Source organism: Dama dama, chromosome 5 (genome assembly GCF_033118175.1).
Source record: "Dama dama isolate Ldn47 chromosome 5, ASM3311817v1, whole genome shotgun sequence".
Classification (NCBI taxonomy): Eukaryota; Metazoa; Chordata; class Mammalia; order Artiodactyla; family Cervidae; genus Dama; species Dama dama.
In genome coordinates this window covers 114,839,026-114,865,416 of record NC_083685.1, presented here as the reverse complement: position 1 = coordinate 114,865,416, position 26,391 = coordinate 114,839,026, and the positions used below count along the sequence as shown (strand labels likewise).

The 26,391-nt window shown below is 51.0% G+C and overlaps 1 protein-coding gene across 1 annotated transcript in view; it reads left to right on the top strand.

The window, feature by feature from the left end:
• The window catches only part of WNT9B (Wnt family member 9B), a 37,302-nt gene extending 11,218 nt beyond the window's left edge, over nucleotides 1-26,084 (top strand). The window contains exons 4-9 of the mRNA XM_061140774.1: nucleotides 5,222-5,252; nucleotides 5,446-5,604; nucleotides 5,843-6,010; nucleotides 23,618-23,871; nucleotides 24,432-24,697; nucleotides 25,535-26,084. Of these exons, the coding sequence (XP_060996757.1) occupies nucleotides 5,222-5,252; nucleotides 5,446-5,604; nucleotides 5,843-6,010; nucleotides 23,618-23,871; nucleotides 24,432-24,697; nucleotides 25,535-26,008 (1,352 nt within the window). The 3' untranslated portion in view covers nucleotides 26,009-26,084. The remainder of the gene's footprint in view (nucleotides 1-5,221; nucleotides 5,253-5,445; nucleotides 5,605-5,842; nucleotides 6,011-23,617; nucleotides 23,872-24,431; nucleotides 24,698-25,534) is intronic.
• Nucleotides 26,085-26,391: the final 307 nt, after the last annotated feature.

Sequence of the window (26,391 nt, the reverse complement as noted above, 5' to 3'; positions counted from 1 at the left end):
TTCTTCTTGCCTTTCTCCTACTCTTCCTTCTTTGTTTTCTTTCTTTTGAACTGTACTAGTAGTTGTGGCTTGTCCGGAATACCTTTCTGTTCAAAGGTCAAACACCTTTGGGCTGGAGAAGGGCCTGATGTGGGCAAGGGCTAAGGAAGCATCATATCACCTTCCGCACAACACAGCCTCCACCCAGAGCATTGTTCTGGAGCAGAGAAGGCAAGAAAGGGAGGGAGGAACAGAGACAAGACAGTTTCGAACTGGAATTGCCATGGATGGGTGTGCCCTGCCAGCTATAGGGGGAGCTCCCCATAGAGGACCAGAGTCCTTCCTATAGAAAAATAGGTGGATGGATGACACATGAGATGTCCAGGAATACATCCCTTGTTCTCTCCCAAATATCTTTCCTGCCAAGGCTTAAAGTTTTACTATTAGAGATTTTTCTTGTGTCCTTGTTGCCTCTCCCTTTGAAGAAAAAAATTTTTTCATTATAAATGCTAAATTAGAAGATGCAAAGAAGATAAACTCATTTTTAACACACCCTCACAACCTCCAAAGCACTCACTTTTAAAAATAATAATCATGACCTTTATTTTGGACGGAATGGTCCAAGGCACCCACTTCTTCTTTTTGACTGTGCTGGGTCTTCACTGCTGCACGGGCTTTTCTCTCGTTGCCACCAGTGGGGGCTACTGTCTAGTTGCAGCAGGCTTCTCAACGTGGTGGCTTCCCTTGTTGTGGAGCTGGGTTTTAGGGCACACAGGCCTCAGTAGTTGTGGTACATGGGCTCAGTAGTTGAGGTCCCTGGACTCTAGAGCATAGGCTCAGCAGTTGTGATGCACAGACTTAGTTGCTCCACGGCACGTGGGATCTTCTTGGACCAAGTACTGAACCCACATTTCCTGCATTGGCAAGAGAATTCTTTACCACTGAGCCACCAGAGAAGCCTGCAAAGCACTCACTTTTTAATACATATTTTGATATGTTTCTCTCCCATCTTTTCTCTTGTTTTCACGCATAGCTGTAAGTCCCCCCTGTGTGAGATTCTGTGACCCACTGTCCCCAGTTAGTTTCAGTCCTAGTTCGGTCTGATACTCTGAAAAGGTCAAGTATATGCCACCAAGTGCCAGTGAATTCCATGATGTTGAGGAAATTACCTACCTGTCTAAACTTCAGTGTCCTTCCTGTGGAGTGGGGACAGTGATGCCCAATGTGATAACTCACGACACCCTGGAGCCAAATCAGAGAGAAAGTGAGAGTTAAGGCCAGTTCAGAAGAGCACGGATAGGACGGATGGGAGTGGTCAGAACAGAACTATTTACAATGAGACCATAGCCAAGAAGGCTGGGTCACGGGGAGTGGGGGAGCCCAGGCAGAGGGACAAGGGAGCACTCCCACACCAGTCCTGTTGGGTCCTCCCTGGGACCAGCTCTCCTGAGCAGCCATGCCTCATGCCTCGGGCTCCACCTGGGCACAGGTGCCTTCCCTTGGAGCCCCCGGGCGTCACCTGCCCCACTTCCTGTTGGGTTGAGTCCATTTCCAGTGCAGCCCTGAGGGTGATCAGAGGGAGATAGCCAGCCTGGAATTCCTCATTTCCACTTGCTCACAGCCAGGTGGTGAACTCAGAGGATTGTGTGAGTGCTGGCCTCTGCCTGGGGCCCTGGGCTTGACTTGGGAGCCCTAGGGACCTGGGGCCAGACAAGGGTGAATGAGTCCTGGGGATTTGCTTCAGGCAGGGTGGCCTGGTCTGGGGGCAGGTTTGGGGGGAGGATGAAGAGATGTGGAGCTGGATTCGATACAGCCTCCACAAGTCGTTTGGATCACTCATTTGTGATCGCCCCGGTGTGTGTGCATGTGAGCGTGCGTGTGCAGGGCGGGGCGGGGGAGGGGGGACAGGAGAACTGCATCCCTAAGCTGTGGCTGCCTTGGGCTGGCTCATGGAGACAGGTAGCTGCACGTGGATGTCTAAGAATGCTCCTTTTGCATACCTGTGTGAACGTGCAGGTCCGGGAGCAGCTGTGGGTCTGCCTAGGAATTTAGACAGCCATGGGGGAGGTGTGGGGGGAGTCTGTGTGTCACTGAATGCCTGGACTTGAGTTGTAGAGTGTCAAGGGGTATATGTGTGTGTGTGTGTGTGTGTGTGTGTGTGTGAGATGGGGCATGTGTCTGGCTATGGGAAGGAGTGTGTCTGTGAACATGCATTGTGTCAGAATAACACAATCTCTTATTTCTATCTCTGCAGTCCCATAAAAAGGCCAACAGACCCGAGTAACAAGCTGGCAACAACACGTATTACCTGAGCACCTACTATGTGCTGGGCCCTGTGCCAGGCCCTGGAGATATAGAAAGCAATAAAACCCAGGGCCTCCACCTGCCCCCTGCCTTGAGAAGCTCCCAGGGCAGAGGGTGAGGTGGGAGGAACAGATCGTTATGGTCAAGGGTCTAAGTCCCGAGGGCTGTCCCTTGTGTCCTTCCTCAGAGGTTCCACAATATCCCAACTGCGGAGATGATCTGTTTTCACTGCCATCTCCTCCTCCAGACTAAGCCCTGCAATACTCTGTAAGGATGAATTATGCCAAGGCCCCTGTGAGTCGGGGTGTCTGGGTGGCCCTCAGCCAGCCGTGACCAATCATGAGCCGCAACCAGTGCAACAGTCCCACTGGGCTGAGCTTAACTCTTGCTTCCACTACTTACAGCTGGGTCACATGCACCAGCTACTTAAGTTTCCTGGGCCTCAGTTAACTCATCTGTGCAATGGGTATAATGATGGCTCACTAACCTCACAGGAGGCCTGAGACTTCAGTGACACATGTGCTGGGCCCAAGGATGGCATCCTAAGCCATGACTGGTGGAGGCTCAAGAACTTTCTTCTGAGTCTGGGATTAGCAGATGCAAACTGTTACATACAGAATGGATAAACAAGGCCCTACTGACCAGTACAGATGGGCTTCCCAGATGGCACTAGGAGTAAAGGACTCACCTGCCAATGCAGGAGACAGGAGACTCGGTTTTGATCCCTGAGTTGGGAAGATCCCTTGGAGACGGAAATGGCAACCCACTCCAATATTCTTGCCTGGAGAATCTCATGGACAGAGGAGCCTGGCAGTCTACAGTCCATAGGGTTGCAAAGAATCAGACACGACTAAAGTGACTTAGCATGCACGTATAGTACAGGGAACTGTATTCAGTATCCTGTGATAAACCATCATGGAAAGAATATGAAAAAGAATGTACATGTATCTAGAACTGAATTACTTTGCTGTGCAGTAGAAATTAATACAACATTGTAAATCAACTATACTTCAATAAAACATTTTTTTAAAAGGGATAACTTCTTTCTGGATATTTCCATGTGTATCTCAACATCCAGTCACTGATGTCCTTGGTGAATCTTAAGTGTTTTCTCCAATTTCCCTGCCTTACAGCTTTAACTGTCAACAGGTAACTTTTCTGAAACATTGAAAATGTGTCACTTTGGGAGAGTATGCCTCACCCTGCCCTTGCTCCAGGCACATGCATGCTTGTGTATGCTTGTGTGTATATGGCGGGGGCCCATGGGCATAAGGACAGGAGGGGCTGCTGCGGCAGCTCCCTCCTCATCTGCCTGAATTCAGGTGCCCACTGGGGTGGTTGGGGCCTGGTGGGGGTCCTTCTTCCACTCTGACTCACACTGGTCCAGCTTGAGCTTTGTTGAGCCTGGCTCAAGTTCTTACCAGTGGTATGCTGGAGCCAGTTCCAACTGGTTTGCAGAGCCACCCGAGCAAATCTCTTCCTAACTCCTTAGATCAAGGATGATGCCACATCATAACTTGAAATCATCCACAGTGGCAATATTTCCAGCAGGGAATCGGCAAATGCTATTAGCCAGACTCCCACCCACCCGGCAAAGCAGCACATCCTTGTCTGCAGTTTTGTTTTTTTTGTTTGTTTGTTTGTTTTTTTGTCTGCAGTTTTAACAACCCCTGATATTGAGTGCCAGCACCTGTTAGGCATTTGGCATCACTTTTTTGGTTTTGCTTTTTTGGCTATGCCACGCTGCTTGCAGGATCTTAGTTCCCCCACCAGGGATTGAAGCTGCGCTCTTGGCAGTCAAAGTGGGAAATCCTAACCACTGGGCCTTCAGGGAATTCCCATGGCATCACTCTTATTTGCACAAAAATCCTGTGAGCTATTTATTATCGTCCCCATTTCATATCTGAGGTTTATACTTTCCATGATTTGAATTCAGGTCTCTGCCCACCACACTGGACTGTATGCCTCAATACACAGAACCATGAGATGTGATTGTTAAAGATCATTGCTTAACCGCTGCCCTTGTTGGACAGGGAAACAGCTCAGAGAGCCTCACTACAGCTGTTAATATGGCAGTTGTTAATATGTTAATATGGCAGCTCCCATCTTCCCCCAGTCTCCCAGCACCTTTGTGTGTCCACAAAGCCAAGGTCACTGTCACCTGATGTTCTGCATACATGGTTGATTTTTTGGAAACTTTACATTCAGATCTTGACATTCAGTGTGACTTATGTTTTGTTTTGCTCGATTTGACCCAGTATTCAACACTCTCAAAAACATATTAAACCTTGACGGGGTGATTTGTTGTGTGTCTCCCTCCCAGATGGGAGCCACCTACTGCCTTGGTCCCTGGACTTTCGCTGCAGGAATTGGGGTTAGACTTAAAGAAAAGAAAAAAAAAAAAAAAAAAAAAAGGCAAGGCAGAGCTTTATGGCCCAACACTGAATATATCCATCCTGTCTGACAGAAGTTCTGGGGTCTATGCACTTTGGAAAGTAAGTTCCTTCCCTACCCCGTCCCAGGCTCTGCCTGCTCCACCGACCAGAGAACCTGGATTTTTTTTTATGAACATCAACTAATGCTAGTGAGGCCTCCTCCCCGATCGTCTCTAGTTTAGAAACTGGGTTCCCTTATCCCGCTTCTGCTCTGACCATGGGAACCCCCGTCCCAGGACACCCTTAGCATTTTTCCTGTGTCCACAGCCGGCCCTCCTTTAGTGTCGCGGAGCTGGGGCAGAGGGACCCGCAGCGACCCGGCTGGAGAGTGGATGAGACACGACTTCTCAGACTCCAGGCGCCTCTCTCCTTTTATGCCCCGACCCCTTGTTCCTTGGGGGAGGGTATCCTGCGGGTACTTCCACCCCGCCCGGAAAGGCAAAAGCTCCCTGGTCCCCGCTTCGTACCCCTATCCTTGCCTCTCCAATCCCCGGGTCCTTCAGCCGCCCAGTCCCCCGACCCGCACTACATCAGGTGAGACCTCACCTGGGGAGGGTGGGCGGGGGCCGGGAGGCGGGGCAGGGGCGGACCTGGAGAGGTGGCCCCACCCTCAGAGGGGCGGGGCAAGTCGGTGGGGCCAATGAGGCGGGGGGCTCGCCTCTCGGGGCTGGGTAACGCCAGCGCCGCTCCCTCCCCGCCTCCCGCTCCGCCCCTCTTGGGTTTAAAGCCCCGCGGGCGGCTGGTGGCGGCGCTGCGAGCGCTGCGCGGCGCGAGGAGATGCGACTGGGCTCCGCGCCGCCGGCATCATGCGCCCCCCGCCCGCGCTGGCCCTGGCCGCGCTCTGCCTGCTGGCGCTGCCCGCCGCCGCCGCCGCCGCCTACTTCGGGTCAGTGCCCGCCGCGCCCCGGCCCGCCTGCCTCCCCCTCCTCCCGCTGCAGCAATGCCAACTTTTCCCTTCCGCTGGCCCCGGCCCCGGCGGGATCTCGAACTCAGACCTTAGTACCCAACCCCATCTCCGGGTGGGAGTTAGTGCCCAGAACTCCTCAGGCTTCCCGGACTGGGCCCGAATCGCACCTTCCAGAGTCCGAACTCTGGTCCCCTTCACCTCCGCTTTTCTCACCCAGTCCTGTCCTAGACCTCATCCCGCCCACTAAGCCGGGTCTCGGATCCCGGCTCAAGCTCCAGGATTCTGCAGGCGTCTCGGACCTTGTGCCCGTGCGCCCCGGCGCGCCCTGTCCCTGCCGGTCCAAGGAGTCCCTCCCACGCTCGGACGTCCTCTCCGATCCTCACTTGTGCCCTGTCCGTCCCCATCCTGGGCTCTGTCCAGCCACCAATCCTTGCCTAGGGCTCCCTTCATACCTTCTGCCTTCGCCCTGCGGAGCTGAGACCCGGAGGGCTGGCTGGATGGGCGGGGTGGGTTGTTCCCAAGGTCGGGGGAGGGGATCGCGCTGATCCAAAAGGGATGGAGAAACCTTCGGACCGTGGGGAGAGTAGGAGGGAACCGTCTGTGGGGGAAACCCAACCAAATCTCAGACCTGGCGTCAGGTGAATTCTCAGGAGAATGACGAAGAGAGTAAAGGGGAGGTGGTGTACATGATTGGAAAAGGAAGCTCCGAGTTGAGGGTGACATCTGGGGAGAGAATGGGTGGGACCGGGCAGTGTTTGGAGAGCAAGTTACAGGGTAACTGACCCTCCTTCTCTGAACCTGAATTGCAGGGACTTGGTATGAGTTGGGGTCGTGGGTGTGAAGGGACTTTCCTGACCTCCACCCAAAGCCTGCTCTAAATATATAGTCTGTTTCTTTAAATCAGGGCACTTTTTGTGATCCTCACCCAAATCAAGGTGAGGCTTACAGCCTGACCCCAAGCAAAGGCAAAAGCAAGCAAGCCAACAAAACCCAAAAAAACATAAACCACCAAGCAAGTGACCTGCCAGAGACTGCTCTTATGGACCTGGCAGGGAGGGGCAAATAAGGGTCAGAGAAGGTCTGAGAGGTCCCGCACAGGAATAGGGCTGTGGGCTAATTTCCAGGTCATGACCCCTGGTTAAAACATGCCTTGGCTGTGGGCAGTGGCCTCTCTTGAAACATATAGGGGGTGGGGTGGGAGTAATGTCAGCCCAGACCCTAGGGCTCTGGGCTCAGCTTGCTGGGAAGACCACTTAGTCTCTGGCCTCAGTGTCCCCTTTTGTACAAAGAAGGGGCTGAACTTGGTGCGACTGAGCCCCTCTATCTGCTTTCTGTCAAGAGCACTGTGCATTCATGTTGTTTCCCAATGATTCCAGGCTTGGAAAGGCACTGTTGCTGCCTCAGCAGACAGGATAAAATGGTTGGGCACAGTCTCTGGGTTCAATCCCTGATCCATCTACTTGCTAACTGTGTGAGTTTGGCCAAGTCACTTAACCTCTCTGTACCTCAGTTTCTTATCTGTAAAATGAGGATAATAGTGCTTATTTCATATGAGTATCATGTGAATCGGGCTTCCCTGGAGGCTCAGTAGTAAAGAATCCATCTGATCCCCTGGAGAAGACAGTGGCAACCCACTCCAGTATTCTTGCTTAGGAAATTCCATGGAAAGAAGAGCCTGGTGGGTCATAGTCCATAAAGTCGCAAAGCAGTCGGACACAACTTAGTGACTAAACAACAGCAAATCATGTGAGTTAGTACATGTAAAGCACTTAGAACAAGGTCTTTGTTGTTGTTGTTTAGACACTGACCCAGGGTCTCCTGCATTGCAGGCAGATTCTTTTGCCACCAGGGAAGCCTGAACAGGGTATAGCATGTAGTAAATGCACAACTAATGCTACTAATTATTAAGGAGATGAGGTAGAGTGTCTTGATATTTCAGCCCTGACAGGGATTTCTGAGCTGGAATGGAGTGGTGTGGTGGACAAATGGTGCCTGCAGCCTCTTGGATATCAGCTCATTTTCACAATCCTTTTGTCTGCTTGGGCTCAAGTTGAGGATGGGGCAAGGGCCAGGTGAGATGGGAGGAGAGGGGCTCCAGGAAGCTGAGACCATCCAGGCTGGTGTGGTAGGAAGGGAAAGGAGTTTGTGGCAGTGCCCAGGGTGAGAATTTGAGGGCTATAAGCAACGGGGCAGTTTTGGAAATGAAAAGGGAAATCATAGATCGAGCATGAATTGGGGCTGAGATGGATCATATGTGTGAGTCCCTCTTCCAAGTTGTGAGCTCCACTGGACATAGCTGGCAAAATGCACTCAAGCCACCATCACCCCAGTCTGGGGAGGAAGATACATTCTTAGAGATTAAGATAAAACTGGGGCTTCGTGCTATTATGTGTTTGGTCTCAGAGAACAGAAAGGAATGAGCCTAAATTCTCCCTGAGGAAGCCCTGTTGTGACTCAGTCAGGCCAGGTTTTCCATCCTGCTATTTGAATGTGCTTTCTGGAAGGAATCTGTATCAGTCATTCACACTGTAGTAAGAATAAGAGGCAATGTGCTTCTCCCTTCTCCAGATTATTTGCATTTGAAATCTCATTTCTGACTATAAGATCAAGTGTTTCATCATCCTGATAAAATAAAATTCAAACATCAGGAGAACAGGTAAGGCCAATCTTCTTGCGGTTTTTAAAATCATAGAATCAGACTTAAGAGTTGGAAGCGACCCTCAAAGTTTCCCTGGTCTCTCCCTGCTTCAAGCAGGTCATGTATTATTCCTATTTTTCAGATGAAGGGACCATCATCCCCAAGTCAGTGAGCCAGCAGCTGCTTCTGGTGCTTTTGCATGAGTCTAGCACCTAATCCTGGTGTTGCTGATAGTATTAGTATCATTAGTATTACAGTTTACAAATAATTTTCTTATTCAGCCCCTCCGTCATCTGATCCTCAGACCCATTCTTGAGGTATACAGGATGGATGTAAATAGTTTTCAAAAGGAAACTGACGGTGAGAAAGTTTCAATGACTCACTCTGTGTCACACAGAGAGCTAGTGGGAGAGGCACCATAGACATCAGGTCCTGTGGCCAGTCTGGGCTCTTCATTTGACAGAGAGCATTAGCTACCAGAGCTAATACCATGTGGTCATCCAGGAGAGCCACAGCTGCAAGGGAGCTGCAGAGGATGAAGTGGGTAGAGGGTTGCCCCCATCTCCTACTTGGTTAACTCTGTTAGACATTCTTGGCTGTTGTGGGTTGGGTGGGGCCCCAACATTCTCCTCTGTCCTGAACAGTGAGATAGGATGCTATGAATTCTGCTCAGGTATCAAGTAGGCCCCCATAGATGGCATGATGACAGTGGGATGGGAGGTAGAAAGGTTTGTCCTAACTCCAGACCACTCTCTGGGCTGTCCGTGGTCAAGTCACTTGCCTCCAAGGTCTTTAGCATCTGGAGGGCCTAAGGTTCCCTAACCAGACAGCTCTGGCTTGTAAGTCTAAGATTGCTCAAGAGTTCATGTTTTGGCTCAGTTGGCTTGGGAATTCTGAAAATATTAACTTCTGCGGTGTTTTATAAATGAGTACTCACTGTATTATGTGATGAGCTGAGAATATGATAAGCCTTGTCATCCAGTTCAGTCTTTAAGTCAAGAATTTTGTGTCCAGGAATAGTTAATGTGGATGTGATTGTTAAAATTGTAGTTGACTCTGGTGGTGCTTTGTACATGTGTAGCCTTTGCAATGTTTGTGTTTCTTTCCTGTCTAAGGGTGGTATAGATAGGTTTAGGAAAGCACAATCTTAAGTAGTAGCTCAGATGGTGAAGAATCCGCCTACAATGCAGGAGACCTGGGTTTGATTCCTGGCTCTGGAAGATCCCTTGGCGAAGGAAATGGCAACCCACTCCAGTATCCTTACCTGGAGAATCCCATGGACAGAGGAGCCTGGTGGGCTACAGTCCATGGGGTGGGAAAGAGTCAGACACGACTGAGCAACTAACACTGATCACTGATCTTTGCCTCTTGCCAGCTGTGTGACCTCGGGCACATGTCTTTATCTTTCTGAGCTTTGAGTGATGATAATACCCATCCTAAAGGCTGGTGTGAGGCTTGAGACAACGAATGAAAGGGCCTGACAGGGTGCCTGGCACATACCAAGTGCTCGGTATGGGCTCACTCTTGGTGGCTGCTGGGATTCTCATTACCTTCTTGGGTTGTAGAGGTGTCATCATTGTGAAGAAGCAAGATACAACCTTAATTTTTTTTCAAAACCAACATCACACATAATGAAATGCATGCATTCTAAGTGCAAGATTTGGGTTTTAACGAATATATGCCTCCATGTAAGTACCGCCTCCATTACTATACGGAACTGCACCATCATCTCAAAGGACTCCTCGTGTTCGTTTGCAGTCAACACTCCCCCACCAGCCCCAGGTCACCACTTCCCTGCTTTCTGGGAACTTTAGATAGTTTTGCCCATTGTAGAATTTCGTATAAATGGAATCATAGGGTATACAGCCTTTTGAATCTGAATTCTTTTGTGCAAAATAATGTTTTTGAAATTATCCATATGGTGGCATTTATCAGTAGCACTTTCCTTTTTTTCTTGCTGAGTAGTATTCTATTGTTTGGATGTACCACAATTTGTTTATTCATTCACCAGTTGATGGACATTTGGTTTGTTTCCAGTTTGGGGCTCTTCCAAATAAAGCTGCTATGAACATGCATGTACATCCCTTTTAGTGGACAGATGTTTTTATTTCTCTTGGATACGTATCTAGGACTAGATTTCTGGATCATATGGTGTATATATTTATATACATTTTATATTATATTTATTTATATATATACATTTTATAAGAAATGGTTGAATAAAGTATTCCAAAGTGGTTGTACCACTTTACACAGTAACGTATGAGAGTTCTAGTTGCTCCATATTCTTTTCTGCTGTCGGTCTTAATTTTGGCCATTTTAGTGGGTATGTATTGGTGTCTCATTGTGATTTTAATTTGCATTTTTCCACTGATGAATACTGTGCTGAACATTTTTTATGTGCACATTCATCATTTGAATATCTTTTGCATTGAGTTATTTGTCTTCTTATTATTGAGTTGTAAGAGTTCTTTACATATTTTGGATATAAGTCCTTTATCAGAAATTACTGGCAGTATTTTATCCCTGTCTGTAGCTTGCCTCTTCGTTTTTCTTATTGTTACCTTGCAAAGAACAAAATTTTTTAAAAACTCTTTCTAGACAGAGGAATTTTATTTATTTATTTTTTGGCCACACCATGCAGCATGTGTGATCTTCCCTGACTAGTGACTGAACCTGTGCCCCTTACATTGGGAACACAGAGTTTTAACCACTGGACCACCAGGGAAATTCCGGAACAGAAGTTTTTAATTGTGATGAAGTACAATTTTTGAACTTTTTTTTGTATGGTTTGTGCTTTTTGTTTCTCTCATTCAAGAAATTTCTGTCCGTTAGAGGTTGCAAAGATTTTGTCCTATGTTTTCTTCTAGAAACTTCACAGTTTTAGCACTTACACTTAGGTCTATGATTTTTGGGGGGTTAACTTATATGGATGGTGTGAGGTAAGAGTTTAAGTTTATTGTTTTCCATGTAGATATCAACTTGTTACAATACCATTTGTCAAAAAGGTGATTCTTTCTTTATTGTCATCTTTATTGCAAATCAATTGACCCAATATATGAGGGCTTATTTCTGGACTCTCTAATCTATTTGGTAAGCTTATGGGCATGAACTTGAGCAAACTCCAGGAGATAGTGGGGGACAGGGAAGCCTGGCCTGCTGCAGTCTATGGGGTTGCAAAGAGTCGGACATGACTTTGCAACTAAACAACAACAACAAAGTTATCTTTGGGCCAGTACCACAGTCTTAATTACTGTAGCTGTGTGGTAAACCTTGAAACCAAGTACTATACATCCTGTCCTTTTTCAAAGTTGTTTTGGCCATTCTAGATCCTTTATAAAATTTATGTTTCCACATAAATTTTAGTATCAACTTATTGATATCTGTAGGAAGGCCTGCTAGGATTTTGCTTGGGATTGCACTGAATCTGTAAGTCAATTTGCCTTCTGACAATATTGAGTCTACTGGTTTATAAACTGGCCATATCTCTCTTAGGGGAGCTTTTAAAATTTCTTGCAGTAGTGTTTTGTAATTTTCAGTGTATGGATCTTACAAACATTTTAAGAATTATTCCTAAGTGTTTTATGTATTTGGATTTTTTTTTGGAACAGTGCTAGGAATTGACTGGGTCCTGAGAAAAACAGGGTTAGAGAGAAGAAAGGAAGAAATTTTACTGCTTTGGGGTGGTAGATTGCAAGCTAAACATCACTGATAAGAATCACTGAATTTGGGAAAGGAATTTAGACTAGCTCGTCTCTAGCTTAACTCTAACTCTTGAGAAGCTGAGCTCTAGCGTTGAGGTCAAACCAGCCTCCTCCATGGATGGTGGTGAAGTTTCTGAGGCTGATGGAGGGAAAACAGGAAAGAGAAGCAAGGGGTGGGGAGGGACTCCTGGGCTGGAAGCTCCTAAGGAAGAGAGGTTCTGGTGCCTTTAGACTTGTGTGCTCAGGAGGAGGTAGGCCAGGTGCTGTGAGGGTCACCCTCACTTTGGTATCAGCCTAAGCAGGATGGGGCACAGCCTAAGGCCCTGCTTTAGTGTAAGGAGCACTGGACTTGGAATCACACGGGTAGAGTGCAAATCCTCCCGCCAACCACTTACTAATGGTGACCCAGAGCAAGTCAGTTAGCTGCTCTGACCTCAGTTTTCCCATTTATAAAATGGCTAGTCCTTACCTCATAGGGTTGTTATGAGGGTTTTGTGTATATAAAAGTGCTGAGATGCTATCCACATATATGGAGTCCAAGAAATCTAGTGGTCTATCTTAGAGAATCCCAAGTAGAGGAGCATCATTTTGACATTTGTTGCTTCCTCTCTTCCTCTTTTATCCCAGTCATTGTATAATTTGAATCCTTCCTATGCCCTTTATGTGTATAATCTTATTTAACCAAATGACATCCCAGGAGGTAGGTGATGGTGGAATTCTCTTCCTTTAGAGGTGTGAATAGGGGGGAAATGCTCAGACAGGCCAAGTGCCTTGCCCAAAGTCACAGAGCTACTGACTGGCAGCACCTAGACTTGAATTCTAGTCTGTTAGAATCCGGAGCCAATTTCTTCATCCCTCTCTCCTGCTGATGCCCAGCTGAGACCTGGGCAGCTCTGACCTTCTGAGTCCTCCACCCTGTAGCCTCTTTCACTTGGCATATGTCATAGGTATCTCTGGCACTACATGTCTTCAACTCTAGGTATGTTACCTAATTTTTTATGTGCTCATGTCTCAGATTCATGCATAGCATCCTTTAAGCAGAAGTCTTGGGACTCCATGGTTGGTCAGCTCCCCCCACAACCCCTAGCATTGCCTCCCAGTCCATAGTGAGCGTCGGGGTGGGCAGTCCCCTTTCCTTTCTGCTGACCCTTCCTTGCCCCCTGAACCTCCCTCTCTGCCCTGTCTTTGGCTATTTCTGCATGACCCTCTCAGCCCATGCTGCCTGGCCATGACCTGGCCTCTATCTGGACAGGAACGGGAAGCAAAGCAGCGAGCCCCCATCAGAATCTGGAAGTCAGCCACACCTGACCTTCCGTGGGAATCCTGGGGGCAACAGAGATGAGCTGGGGTGGGGGCCAGACACTTCAAGCCCAGACTCTCTCACTGGGAGACTTTCGAAGAGCCAAGAGAAAATCAAACCACCATATTCAGTCAGTCCTGGAAATTCCAAAGAGTCTAGTTTAAGGGTAAGAGCAGAGAAGTTCCGCTTTCCCCATAGTGGCCATCCCTTTGAGGCCAGATGCATATTATATTATTTTTATATTAAAGATAATATGTATACCATGTATCACATAACATCCTTAGCAATGTGGAGGGCAGCACCCAGCAATCAGACATGATTATTTTTGCAGAAAAACATCTATGCGTTGAGATAAAAACCGTAAGTATTCTCACTTTGGTTTAGTTCAAGTCTTGCTGCCACATGAGTTCACTAGAACCATACCAAAAAAACTGTAGTTGTCCGAGCTTCCTGGAGTCCTGAATCATGGTAGAAATTTTGTGAACCTGCAGTAAACTTCCAGAACATCATCATGAGAGGAGGTGCAGGTTGAGTTTTAAAGAAATACCTGGGCCAAGTTCTCACTGCTTATCAGGGGAGGCTCTGGCTGACCAAGCACAGCTTGTCCCCAGAAACAGGTTCAGAGGGGCTGAGCTAGTCGGGGGAGTCAGGGTCTGACTGACTGAAGCCAGGCTGCCTGGAGATTTGGTACCAGCGAGAGGGCACTCCAGATCCCAATCTGAGGACTGGGGAGGGTGTGGCCACAGGGCAGCTCCGTCAAGGCCACGCCCTTCCGGAGCCACGCCCTTCCTTCCAGAGCAGGGCTTGAGTTTGGAAAGATTTCGTGGTGGGATTGGGGGGTCACTGGGTGACCCCTGCAGCCTGGGACTGGGACATCAGGGAGGCCAGTGATTTGGGCCTGGAGGGCTGAGAAGAAGCTGAGGAAGAGCCTGGACGTATACTCTCTGCTTGATCCATCTGAGGGATGTATGCAGTCAGTAGGTGTTGGGCTGGGGCTGGGGGACCGCCAAGGATGAGAAACCAGGACCTCTCCCAAGGGGATTACAGGCTATTTGGAGAGACTCTCTCTACAGCCCTGAGGAAGAAGGAAAAAAAAGTGTGAACCATGCAGAACTAATGGTGCCATAATCCCAAAAAACTGAGAGAAGTCAGAGAAGTTGGATGGTTAGAGTGGGATGGGGCTGGCAAGTAAGGAGGACTTCTGGAAGAGGCAGACAAGCATCTTAGCCTATTAAAGCTGGATGGAGCCTCAGGATCACCTTTCCCATTCCCTGCATTTTTGAGTCAAGTGTTGAAAAAGGCTGTAGTTATAAGAGTCCCGGGGATCCACGAGGGCTTTTTGGACTGGGAAAGGCAACCTAGGTAGCAGTTATATCATGAAGAAAGGCATGGCGATTGGATTACTTTAGCCGAGGCAGGGGGATGAGGAAGAGCCTGGCCTGAGAGGAGGGGCCCTTTGCTATAGCCCTGGTTGGCTCTGCATCCAGGACAGTCCAGCGTGGGAACTTGCCCTGAAAGACCCTACTCTCTTCCCAAAGAAGCCCCTTACAACTCCATCCATCCCCCAGGGCTGTCCTGACCACTCTGGCCCTCACCAGGCCTATTCAGGGAGGGGTTTCTTGGCGAGGTGGAAGTTCCTGCCATCTTTAGAGGGGAGGGGTGTGGAGAGGGATGGGCCATCCGTGGGTCCTGCCTGCAGCAGACAAATGGAAGCTGCATGGAACCTGCAGCCTGGGACGTCTCCTCCTGGAGCATCTGCAAACAATGGAATTGTCCTCATCACAGGTGGTCGCACATGGGGCATTCACCAGGGGCCAAGCCCTCAGGGCCCACAGCCCCACCTGATCCTGCCTGTCTGCATTGAGGAGGGTGACCACCCAAGAGCCTGCCAAGCTGGTTAGTTGGTCAGCTTACCATGGTTAGAAAAACTTGGCAGAAGTCACCCAGCCCATGAGCCAGATCCCATGGTTTGAGCAGAGCTGGGGGGGTGCTGCTTGCTCCATGGTGATACAGCCTCAGCGACTACTTGCTTTTCTCTGCAGTTGCCACACTGTGTCCTCCGAACTATTAGTACTCCTCTGCTGGCTCAGGACTGGGCCTGGAAACCCCAGAAGTTGTGAGAGTTTATCTTAAGCCTTCCAGCCCCCCTTTTCCCTTCCCCTTCCCTTCCTCACCCCAGGCTTCCCCTTTCTCTCTTCTCTTCATGATCCCAGACTCCTTTCAGCTTCCCCTGTCTAGCAAAGTGTGTTCTCAGGCCTTATTATATCAGACTCTCACACTTTAGTATGAATTGGCAGTCCACTTCTCTAAGTTTTATTTTGTACTTTTGGCTGAAGAGAAACTCAGTTTTAGACCAGGGTCCTTCTCTCCCTTTAACTGCCCAGGGGGCCCGAGGAGGAGACCTGACCAGGCTTCCATTCCTTCTATCCTACCCATCTTATGTTCCTATCACCCTGGACATTTACTATGATGATGGCTGATTCTGTTTCCCTGAAATATTACATTAAAATGGAAAGCAGAAGCTGTCAGTCTTGATAGAAGCAATCGGGAGACCCGGGGTGCAGACCCAGGCTTGCCGTTAACTCAGGGTCATCTGAGACAAAAAAAAAAACAAAACCCTTAGATGAACATCCAGGGCACCAGAGAAGTCAAAACAGAGACCTACCTACTTGGCAAACCTCTGGCCCTCCTACCTGTCCTCAGGAGGTTCTGGGGTAGCTCCCAGGAGGCATTAGGGCAAAACTTCTGGACTGGGTGATCCTGAAGGGTTTCCCCAGTCCTAGAATGTACTGATTCAAATGATGTACATTTGGACATGGCCAGGGAACTAGGGGAGATGTTTATCACCCCAGACTTGTGTGGGGCTGGGAGGCCATCCCTCCATAGCCATCATGCCACCTGATTTGTACAGTACATGCTAGGGACAAAGACCCCCTCCCCATCTCCAGCCCGAGCCTGAGTGGAGTGGGAGGGAGAAAAGAGGAGGAAGCGGGAAGCATTTCCTCCACAGATGTTGCACCAGCCACGCTCTAAATACCCGAGATTGTTGAGATGCAAAGCAAGCTGGTTGGGCGGGCTGCTCGCTGCCCACTTAGCTCCTGAGCACATCCTCCATGATGCCATCCTCCGCAGGCAGCCCCTGGAAAACAGGAAGTGGAGCGGTTCTTGGAGAGACAAAGCCCACAGCTGGGCTAGGCTCTTTTCTCTCTGAGCCAGGGGTGGGCTGGGGGGCGAGGCTCTGGGGTGGGCTCCAGGGTGGGGCAGGGGGAGGTGTACTGATTCAGTCCTCGAGGTTCTGAGGCAGAGAGCTGGGGAGGAAAGGGAGGCTGGGACCCAGACAGGGATGTAGTGAGCAGTCTGGTGGCTTTTGGTTTTCTTTGGCCTGAAGCTGATACTCAGTATTGAAATTTAAATAAATGAGTGAGTGAAAGGAGTGGGGAGAAGGACTTGGAATAAAGGTGGGAAACGGTACCTGCCAAATTTGCCATTAAGGCTGCTCACTAAGGACATCTTCTTGGAGGAAGTATGAGGTGACAGTGAGTCTTGTCAAGGAGAGAGGAATGTGAAGGATGGAGGGAGGGAGGTGCTTCTCAGGAGCGTAAACCTCAGGGCCCCTCAGATGACGGGAGGGGAGAGGAGCCAGGGGTGTTGAGGGTCTCCCCCCCACCCCGACACTGCTCTGAAAAAGGACTGCCTGGATCCATGTGCCCTCTTCCTGGGCCAGACACTGCCCTCACTAACTCTCCCCTTCTGGGAAAAGGTGGGGAGTGGAGAGCGCAGGTTGGGGTGGGGAGTGTGTGTGTGTGTGTGTGTGTGTGTGTGTGTGTGTGTGTGTGTGTGTGTGTGTGTGTGTTTAGGGGGGCTTAGTGAGGGCAGGAGAGGTGGGCTGAGATATTCGAGATGAAAGCACAAAAGGCCCACTTAACCATGCAAATGGCCCTGCAGCGGAAACCTGTTATCAGGAGGATCTAATAGGGTTTTTCAGGGCCAAGGCCAATGCTCCAGGCAGGGCAAAGCTTTCCTGGTTCCCAGGTAACTGCCTGCAGTTGGCACAGGCCCGGGTGCCAGGCATACCTCCTGGTCCCTCCAGCTAAGGGTCCAGACAGGTTGGCCTTACCCAGCGCCCTGGGGACCGCCAGTCTTGTCCTGTGCCCCCTACCTGCTCACCCACCCACATCCTGGGGGTGGCCTCCTCTGGAACCATCAGACCCTCTCAAGCAGAAACAAGGATGGGGGTGGGGGTTGGAAGAACAGAGCCAGGCACCCCCAGGGATGGGAAATGCTCTCCCTGCTCAGCCTTCTCCAGCGAGCTCCTGAGAGCTTCCTCCTGCCCCCTCGCCGCCCCAGGCCTCCCACTGCAGGCAGGAGGAGCCTGGCTGGGGTCAAGTTTTTACCCTGATGGTGTTAGGAGATCTGATCCAGCCCCTGAGCAGCTATTGATGGTTCCCTCAGGAGCTGGGCTGGTTCAAAGCCTTCTCCTTCCCCTGCCCCTTGGGCTCTGGGGAGAGTCTGCATTGCTTCTGAGTCCAGCCAGGGTCCCTCCAGACTGTGAGCACCCTGAGGCTGTGACGGCATGTCCCAGCACCCAGCGCAGCACCTAGCATGTAGCAGATGCTTTAGAGTAACACTTACGGGACTTCCCTGGTGGTCAGTGGCTGAGATTCAGAGCTCCCAATGCAGGGGGGGCGGGTTTAATCCCTGGTCAGGGAACTAGATCCTGCATGCCACAACAAAGGTTGAAGATCCTGTGTGCTCCAACTAAGACCCAGAACAGTCAAATACATAATTTTTTTTTTTTTAAAGAAGAAGAATGACACTTCTTGTAAGCTTACACTTCTTGTAAGCTCCAATGACCTGGGGCTTACTGTGTGCCAGGCACTGTTCTAAGAGCTTTACAGAAATTAATTAATTTAATCTTCACAGTATGCTTAGTTGCTCAGTCCTGTCTGACACTTTGTGACCCTGTGGACTGTAGCCTGCCAGGTTCCTCTGTCCATGGGATTCTCCAGGCAAGAGTACTGGAGTGGGTAGCCATGCCCTCCTCCAGTGGATCTTCCTGACACAGGTATGGAACCTGGATCTCCTGCGTTGCGGGTGGATTCTTTACTCTCTGAGCCACCAGGGAAGCCCAGTCTTCACAGCAACCATGTGAAAAGTCCTGTGATGTCTGCATGTCACAGGTGAGGCACAGAGAGGTGAGCGCCTTGCCCAAGGTGGCACAGCTGGTAAGAGGTGGAGGTGGGATTTGAGCCGAGGCAGTCTGGCTCTGGTCTGGCTTTCCCTCTAGACAAGGTGTATTTGTTGTCTAGAATGAGCTTGGGGCTGAGAGGACATCCCTGGGGTCGCCAATGAGTGAGGGCAGACCTGGGACCAGACTCCCCAGGGCTTCATAGCCTTGAGGGTCCTTGGGTCCCCACACTCTAGGAGATTGTGGGTGATCGTTCCAGGGAGAACTTCTAGTTCTGCTCATGGGTTTGGTGGTCCCTGGGGTCCTGCTGATGCTAGACCAATGCTTCCCCAAAGCCTGGGAGAAACTGCTTTTGCATCTTTCAAGGTCATCCCAGATGAAGCAGCTTTAAAAAACAAAAAACAATTCTGTATTTATTTTTTGGCTATGTCAGGTCTTAGTTGCTGTGTGTGGGCTTCTCTCTAGTTGCTGCATGTGGGCTCCAGAGCATGGGCTCAGTAGTTGTGGCATATGGGCTTAGTCGCTCCATGGCATGTGGGATCCTAGGTTCTTGACCAGGGATTGAACCCACATCTCCTGCATTGGAAGGTGGATTCTTAACCACTGGACCTGCAGGGAAATGCCCTAGATGGAGCAGCTTTAGCCAAAACTATGGATGGGGTGAGCCTTGGACAAAGCGAAAGGAGGCAGGGGTAGGAAAGGCCAGGTGATTGCAAGGGGGGCTTGGGGAGGTGGGATGTGAGATGAAGTCCTGAGGGGCACTCTTGACTTTTTCCCCCTTTGGAGGGAGACAAGGTAGCCTGGGAAGTGACTGGAGAGTCTCTGGGGCCAAAGCCAATGGCATCTCATTGTGTGTGAGTGGGGACTTCTGGTCTTATCATCCTGAGCACCAAGGGTCATTGGCTGAGGGTGCAGAGGGCAGAGGGGCACAGGCTGGGGACAAAGAGGAGAGGAGAATGGAGCTGGTCACACGGGGTCATTTCTTTCCTAATGGGATGTGAGAGGCTGAAAGTCAGGCTGAGAGAGCCCAACAGGAAAAAGGAATGGGGGAGACAGACCAGCTGGGCCAAAGCAGGTACAACCGATGAAGGCGGAGTTGTCCTGTGTGGCTCAGGAGCATTTGAGTCAGGAAGGGGCCTGAAGGCACTCTTGTTCCTCAGTCTGGAAGGGCAATTGGCAAGTCTCACAGATTATCCATCCTCTGTGCTTCAGTTCTGAGCACTGGTCACTTGCTTGGTTGATAGCATCTGACCTGACCAGGGGGCAGTGTCTTCATTACAACCACAGGTTTTGTCTTGATGCTTACTTCATCTCTGATTGTTCATCTGAACCTCAAGCAGCTCAACTAACACGTGGGGGATGGAGATTTTTGCATAAAGGCCTGGTGGGTGGGGTTCTCAGGCCTGGGGTGCCAGAAAGGATGGTTTCTTAAAGGAGAACTGATCATGCCCATGGACCCTGGAACAGACTGGAACCTGCAACACCTATAATTCTCCTGAGGTCCAAGAAGAAACCATCTCTAGCAGATGCCTTGGCATCTACAGGGCATGTGTTACAGCATTTACTAGCACTGTTTAAGGAAACCAGTTGAGGTATTTTCCAAGTTTAATGTCACAGCACTTTTCTAAAAAGGAAAAATGATCCCAGACTACAACATAGAAAACAAATGTTGGGTTGGCCAAAAAGGCCATTCGGGTTTTTCCATAACATCTTACAGTAAAACTTGAACTAACTTTTTGGCTAACCCAGTAAAAAGGAAACTGGGTGGTATGTCTCTCAACTGTCTTTCTAGGCCCTTGAGGGGGTCCCTGAGGCTGTGAGGGGGGCCTTTTTGAGAGCAACCCTGGGCAGACCAGAGCCCAGTGTGGCCTGAGGCTCCTGTGCGGTTGACTGCCTTTCCTGACCATTAATCGCTACTAAGTGTCATTACTGCTAATAAAATTAACCGACTTTATACTGGACTCCTGGGGCCATCAATCACAGGGTCAATTACATGAAATTAAAAAAAACAAGGAACTGTTGATGGGGGAAAAGGTGTTTGTTGAGCCGAGCTCAGAAGGACAGCCCAGGGAGTGTGGTACTCCACAGTTGTCAGGAGGTGGTGATCAGGGACGACACGCTTAATTAGACAAATTGACTCCCAGCCTTGATGTTGTTCTCCAGACAGGAGTGTCTCAAGCAAGAACAGAAATGACCACAGGAAGACTCTGGGGCCAGGGACTGAAAAGGTCCCGAAATTCTCCCTCCCATTCTCACTTCTGCTTCTCTCTCTGTGTTTGATTCACTTTTTCTCTCCTTTGGATCAGCTTTCTCTTTTTATCTTCTGAGTTACAAGCCCAGTCACCCAAAGAAAGAGAGAAAAAGCAACTGTGTGCTCTAAGTCAAATTCCAAATTTCCGAAGAAAGAATGGATTGGCCCAGCTTGGGTCATGTGATCCTCAGTGGTCCAATCAACAGGCCAGAGCAGCAAGGTCACATGGTATAAAATGGCTGACAGGGTAACCATGGAGGTAGAAAGACCAGGTAGGCAGCCAACCCAACAGGTGTCTGCAAGAGTAATTTAAGGGACTTAGTAATAAGCACTCAAAATATGGTAGATACGGGAATTCCCTGGTGGTCCAGGGATAAGGACTCAGCATTTTCACTGCCAGGACCAGCTTCAATCCCTGACTGGGAACTAAAATCCCACAAGCCATGCAGCACAGCCAAAAAAAACCAAAACCATGGTAGATAATATTGTGTAGTAGGATATAAGTTATATATTATATAATATAGGTCTAATGATATAAAAATAATAGCCATTGTTCTGCAAATGTCATTTGAGACAAGTCTTGAAGGATATGCAGCCCTGTTGGCCAAAAGTTCCCAGCATTCCCTGCTTGTCCTCTCACCTGTCAATCACTACTACAAGGGAGGTCCCAATTTCTGAAACACCAGAACTGCCTGAGCAGAAATTGTCCTTCACACCCACCGCTGGTGTGGGGAGGAAGACATTTGGGGGCTAGATGGCTGCTGTGCCGTTTGCTCCTGCAGCCCCCGAGCTGCCCTCCACACCGGAGGCCGGTCAGGGTGGGGCCTCCTGGGCTGGAGTTGACATCAAGTTCTGCTCTGGACCTGCCAAGGATCGAGCTCTAAGGAGGGTTTCCTGCCAGATTGCAGGGAGGGGTTTGGGTGTAGACCTGGTGGACTGGAAATTTACCCATTTGCCCCCAGATTAATGATTAACGGGTCCCTGCTCTCACCCTGTCTAGGAGGGGAGCCCAGGGCCAGGCTGGGCCAGGAGGAGCCTGATAGCATCTGTCTCTGCTCAGGGGTTTCGGAGATATGCTCCACACTGGGTTGGCTGCACCTGATGGATTTGGAATCTATGGGTACTCTGTGGGGGCACTTGGGGCCTGTCCAGGACCCACACCCTCCCTGGGGCAGACAGGCAGGGTGTGGCGTCCAGCCAGATGTCCTGGCTGGGGCAGGTAGCTCCAAACAGGAGAGCCATGCCCTTGGCTCTGTGGGATGTGCGCTTCTCTGACCACTCAAGGCTTGGCCACAGGGCTTGCCTTGGCTGGTGGTGCTTGAGCACGAGTGACAAGTGTCACATCCAAGCAGGAGCTTAAAAGCTGGCACCTGCTTCCACCTTTGATCTTTCTCTGTGGTTATGAGCCCAGCATATTCCAGAAAGGGGCTGCATTCTGGTTGCCAGATTGATGTATATGTTCCACCCACATCGAGGGCCACCAGGGTCCAGGAAACAGCAGATAACTTGAACTGGGAGAAACATCTCATGGATCGCTTCGGGGGGGAGGGAAGGTGATCTCTATTAGTAGTCCTCACCTTGCTGCTGATCTGCTGTAAAACGAGGGCTAGTCATCACCTCTTTGTAAAACCTAAAACTTTTGTTTCCTTATCTGGACAATGGGAAGATTCTGGCCATGTTAGAGAGTAAAGCATCTGGCAAGAGGAAAGAGTTGAGAAACTCCAGCTAGGGGGGAAGTGAAACAGCAAGTCCCAGACTCTGTGGTTAGTAACTTTTCATACAATCCTCCCAGCAGCTCAGGAGGTGGAGAGGATCACTCTTTCCACTTCCCAGAGGAGAAAAATCAATGCTTCTGGATGACACAGCTAGGAAATGACATTCAAGCCACTAGAACGTGGCAGCCTGACTCAAGCATCCCTGGATTCAGATATAGCAGAATAAGTCAGGGGCTGATAGCCTGATGGAAATGCAGCTTCTTCATCTGCATCCACCTGTCAATCCATCCACCCATCCTTCTTCCTTCATCTCTCCATCTTTCCAATCTTCCATCCATTCAGGTATTCCCCAAGTATCTCTTGGTAGCAGACATGGAGTGGCCAGATGGTTAAAGATTTATGGGGATTATGGAGACAAGCTAGGTTGGCATGATGTTACTTGGGCAGCTACCTAATGTAAGGGGGAGAGGGATGCCAGGGTCATTGGCCGGACACCTTCTCAGTGTCTACATCCCTCTGCCACCCCCTCTTAGCAACATGGCTCTCCCTTCCTGGAAGCAGCTAATAACTACATGCACTATTTCCCAAACTGCCCTGATTCTCAATGCTGCCCAGGGAAAGTGGTAAATGTACAGATTCCCATGTCCTATTCCAGACCAAGAGAAGCAGAACTGTTAAGTATAGATCCTAGGCATCTGTGGTTTTTTTTTTTTTTTTTTTTTTTAGTTTAAAAGAAAAAAAATTTTTAAATTAAAATTTTTTTATTTTTTGGCCACATTATGTGGTATGTGGGATCATAGTTTCCTAACCAGGGATTGAACCCATACCCCCTGTGTTGGAAGCATGGAGGCTTAGCCACTCAATCACCAGCGAAGTCCTGGGCATCTGTATTTTAAATAAGCATACCATATGATTTTTCTGATTCAGCAAGTTTGGTAAACAAGGTGGATAAGAACAGCAGAGACTTTGGCTTCCAGAAAACTTGAGTTTGAGATCTTGCACTCACCCTTGTTATAAGCACCTTGGTTTCCTACTCTGTAAAATGGGGTCAGCCTCCCTCCCAGAAGGCCAAATAATGCAGCCCCCAAGAAGGCCCCCTTCCCCTCACCTGCCCCCCCGTCCTTAGGGATTGTCATCTTTCACCCCCCATCACAGCCCCCAAGGATCACTGGTCTCCCTTCTCTTGCACCCTTTAGCCTGACTGGGCGGGAGGTCCTGACGCCCTTCCCCGGGCTGGGCACCGCTGCTCCGGCACAGGGTGGGGCCCACCTGAAGCAGTGCGACCTCCTGAAGTTGTCCCGCCGGCAGAAGCAGCTCTGCCGGCGGGAGCCAGGCCTGGCCGAGACCCTGCAGGACGCCGCACACCTCAGCCTGCTCGAGTGCCAATTTCAGTTCCGGCATGAGCGCTGGAACTGCAGCCTGGAGGGGAGGACAGGGCTGCTCAAGAGAGGTAGGGAGGAGGGCTGGGGAGGAGGGTGAGGAGAAGGAGACCGGGGAGGAGAACTGGGAGGAGGAGGCTTGGAGGAGGAGGGTGGAGGGAGGACTAAGAGGAGGAGAGCTGCCTTTCCCACTCCCCAGGCCCCTGTCCCCATTCCACGTTGCTCTTATGAACCCGCTCAGAAACAGGTTAGTCGAACTTGCTCACGCATCACCTTGGAGTCAAGATCAGTAGTTTAGCCCAACCTTGGCACTCACCAGGTGCCTAAGCCACTTTTCTCTGCATCTGTGTTCTCCTCTGTTCAGTAGAGGATGCAGCCCCCATCCTGCCGCCCTGAGAACCTGGGTACACACCCCACAGGGAACAGGACGCTCCGTTTAGACAGCAACTTGCAGCCTGAGTTTAAGGGGCGGGAGACAGGGCGACTGCCCTGAACTGTGTCCTTGGGGTCACATGCCCCTTGTCCTGTTCGCCACAGCAGCCCCTCCCTCTAGCCCATCTATCCTCAGAGGGCAGCTCACAGCCCCTGAGCCCACTCTCCTCCTCCCTCCTGATCCCACCGCCTGGCCCAGGTTTCAAGGAGACGGCCTTCCTGTATGCGGTGTCCGCGGCCGCCCTCACGCACACTCTGGCCCGGGCCTGCAGCGCTGGCCGCATGGAGCGGTGCACCTGTGATGACTCCCCGGGCCTCGAGAGCCGGCAGGCCTGGCAGTGGGGCGTGTGTGGCGACAACCTCAAGTACAGCACCAAGTTCCTGAACAATTTCCTGGGGCCCAAGAGAGGAAGCAAAGACCTGCGGGCACGGGTAGACGCCCACAACACTCACGTGGGCATCAAGGTGAGTGCATTGCTGGGTGCAGAGCCGGGGAGCCGGGTCTCTAGGAGGCCAGTACCCACCCTGCCCCCCCAGGACACACACAGAGGTGGTCCAGGATGAACCTCATCCTTTCAACCAGTGTTCCTTGGGCATCTACTCTGGACCATTGTCAGGTACCAGGCAGTGGGGAAGAGTCCTGGGCATCATAGGTTGATGGGCAGCAGGTGGGAGCCTGGCTTGGTGAGGCAGGAACGTGTTTGGAGAAGGGTCTCCATTCCAAGCACTGGCCTTCCTGGAGGCCCTAGGAGCCAATGCTATTTGAAAAGTGATCTGGTACAACCCCTGGCCCTCCTCCATTTTACAGATGGGAAGACAGAAAAGGCCCAGAGAGGGGAAGGGACTTAGCTGAGGTCACACAGCAGTGGAAAGACTGGAGGGCAAAAACTATCCAGGTCTGTTGGGACCAGGAAGCTGGGAGAAGCTCGGGCTCCATTTCTTTAAGAGACTGAGTTCAGTGTCCTGTGTTCTCATCACTGAGTTGGTGTAAACCAGGGCTGCTGTGTTCAGTTGTGCTGTCTGCTCCGCAGGAACTTCAGGCCAGGGGAGGTGCTGGGGGTGAGATCCAGCCCCTGCTGCTCTCACCAAGGCGTGAGGACCGTCTCTGCCCAGGAGAAGGGGCGCCCAGAGCTAGTTTGCGCTAATGTGCCACATGGCTCAGCTTGAGTTTTAGCTGCCCGCCTCATGTGGACCTCCCCTGTCTCTCTCCCATCCTCCTGCGGCTCCTCGGCCACAGTTGGTGCTCTGGGGGCTGCGGCCCGGGGGCCCCTGACCACGCTTCCCTCCTGCCTCTCCTCACAGGCCGTGAAGAGTGGCCTCCGGACCACGTGTAAGTGCCACGGCGTGTCAGGCTCCTGCGCTGTGCGCACCTGCTGGAAGCAGCTGTCCCCGTTCCGCGAGACGGGCCAGGTACTAAAGCTGCGCTACGACTCGGCCGTCAAGGTGTCCAGTGCCACCAATGAGGCCTTGGGCCGCCTGGAGCTGTGGGCGCCGGCCAGACCTGGCAGCCCCACCAAGGGCCCGGCGCCGCGGCCTGGGGACCTGGTCTACATGGAGGACTCCCCCAGTTTCTGCCGGCCCAGCAAGTACTCGCCTGGCACAGGGGGCAGGCTGTGCTCCCGCGAGGCCAGCTGCAGCAGCCTGTGCTGTGGGCGGGGCTACGACACCCAGAGCCGCCTGGCGGCCTTCTCCTGCCATTGCCAAGTGCAGTGGTGCTGCTACGTGGAGTGCCAGCAGTGTGTGCGGGAGGAGCTTGTGTACACCTGTAAGCACTAGGCCCGCCGCCCGGGGTGCCAGCCAGGCGCTGCCAGGACCTGCCAGGGCACCGGGCCGCCTCCAGGCCACCCAGCCGTCCAGCCGCTCCCCGCTGCAAGCCCGCCCCCGCCAGCCCAGGCCGGAGCACGTGGCATGCGTGTGATCACCCACGTGCGTGCCGGCACACTCACACGCCTCTCCCCGTTGGCTCCCACCAGTCTTCCCCTCTCTCAGCTCTCAGCAAGGAGAGCCCCACCCCTGAACCTGAGGGTCCCCCGCCTGGTTGAGGACTTGGAGCAGGAGGGCAGAGTGGAAAAGATATGGAGGGAACGAAGGGAGACCCAGAGGAGGGCAGGACTGAGGTTTTAGAGAGGGGAGAGAGTACATCTCCCTGTCACGAATCC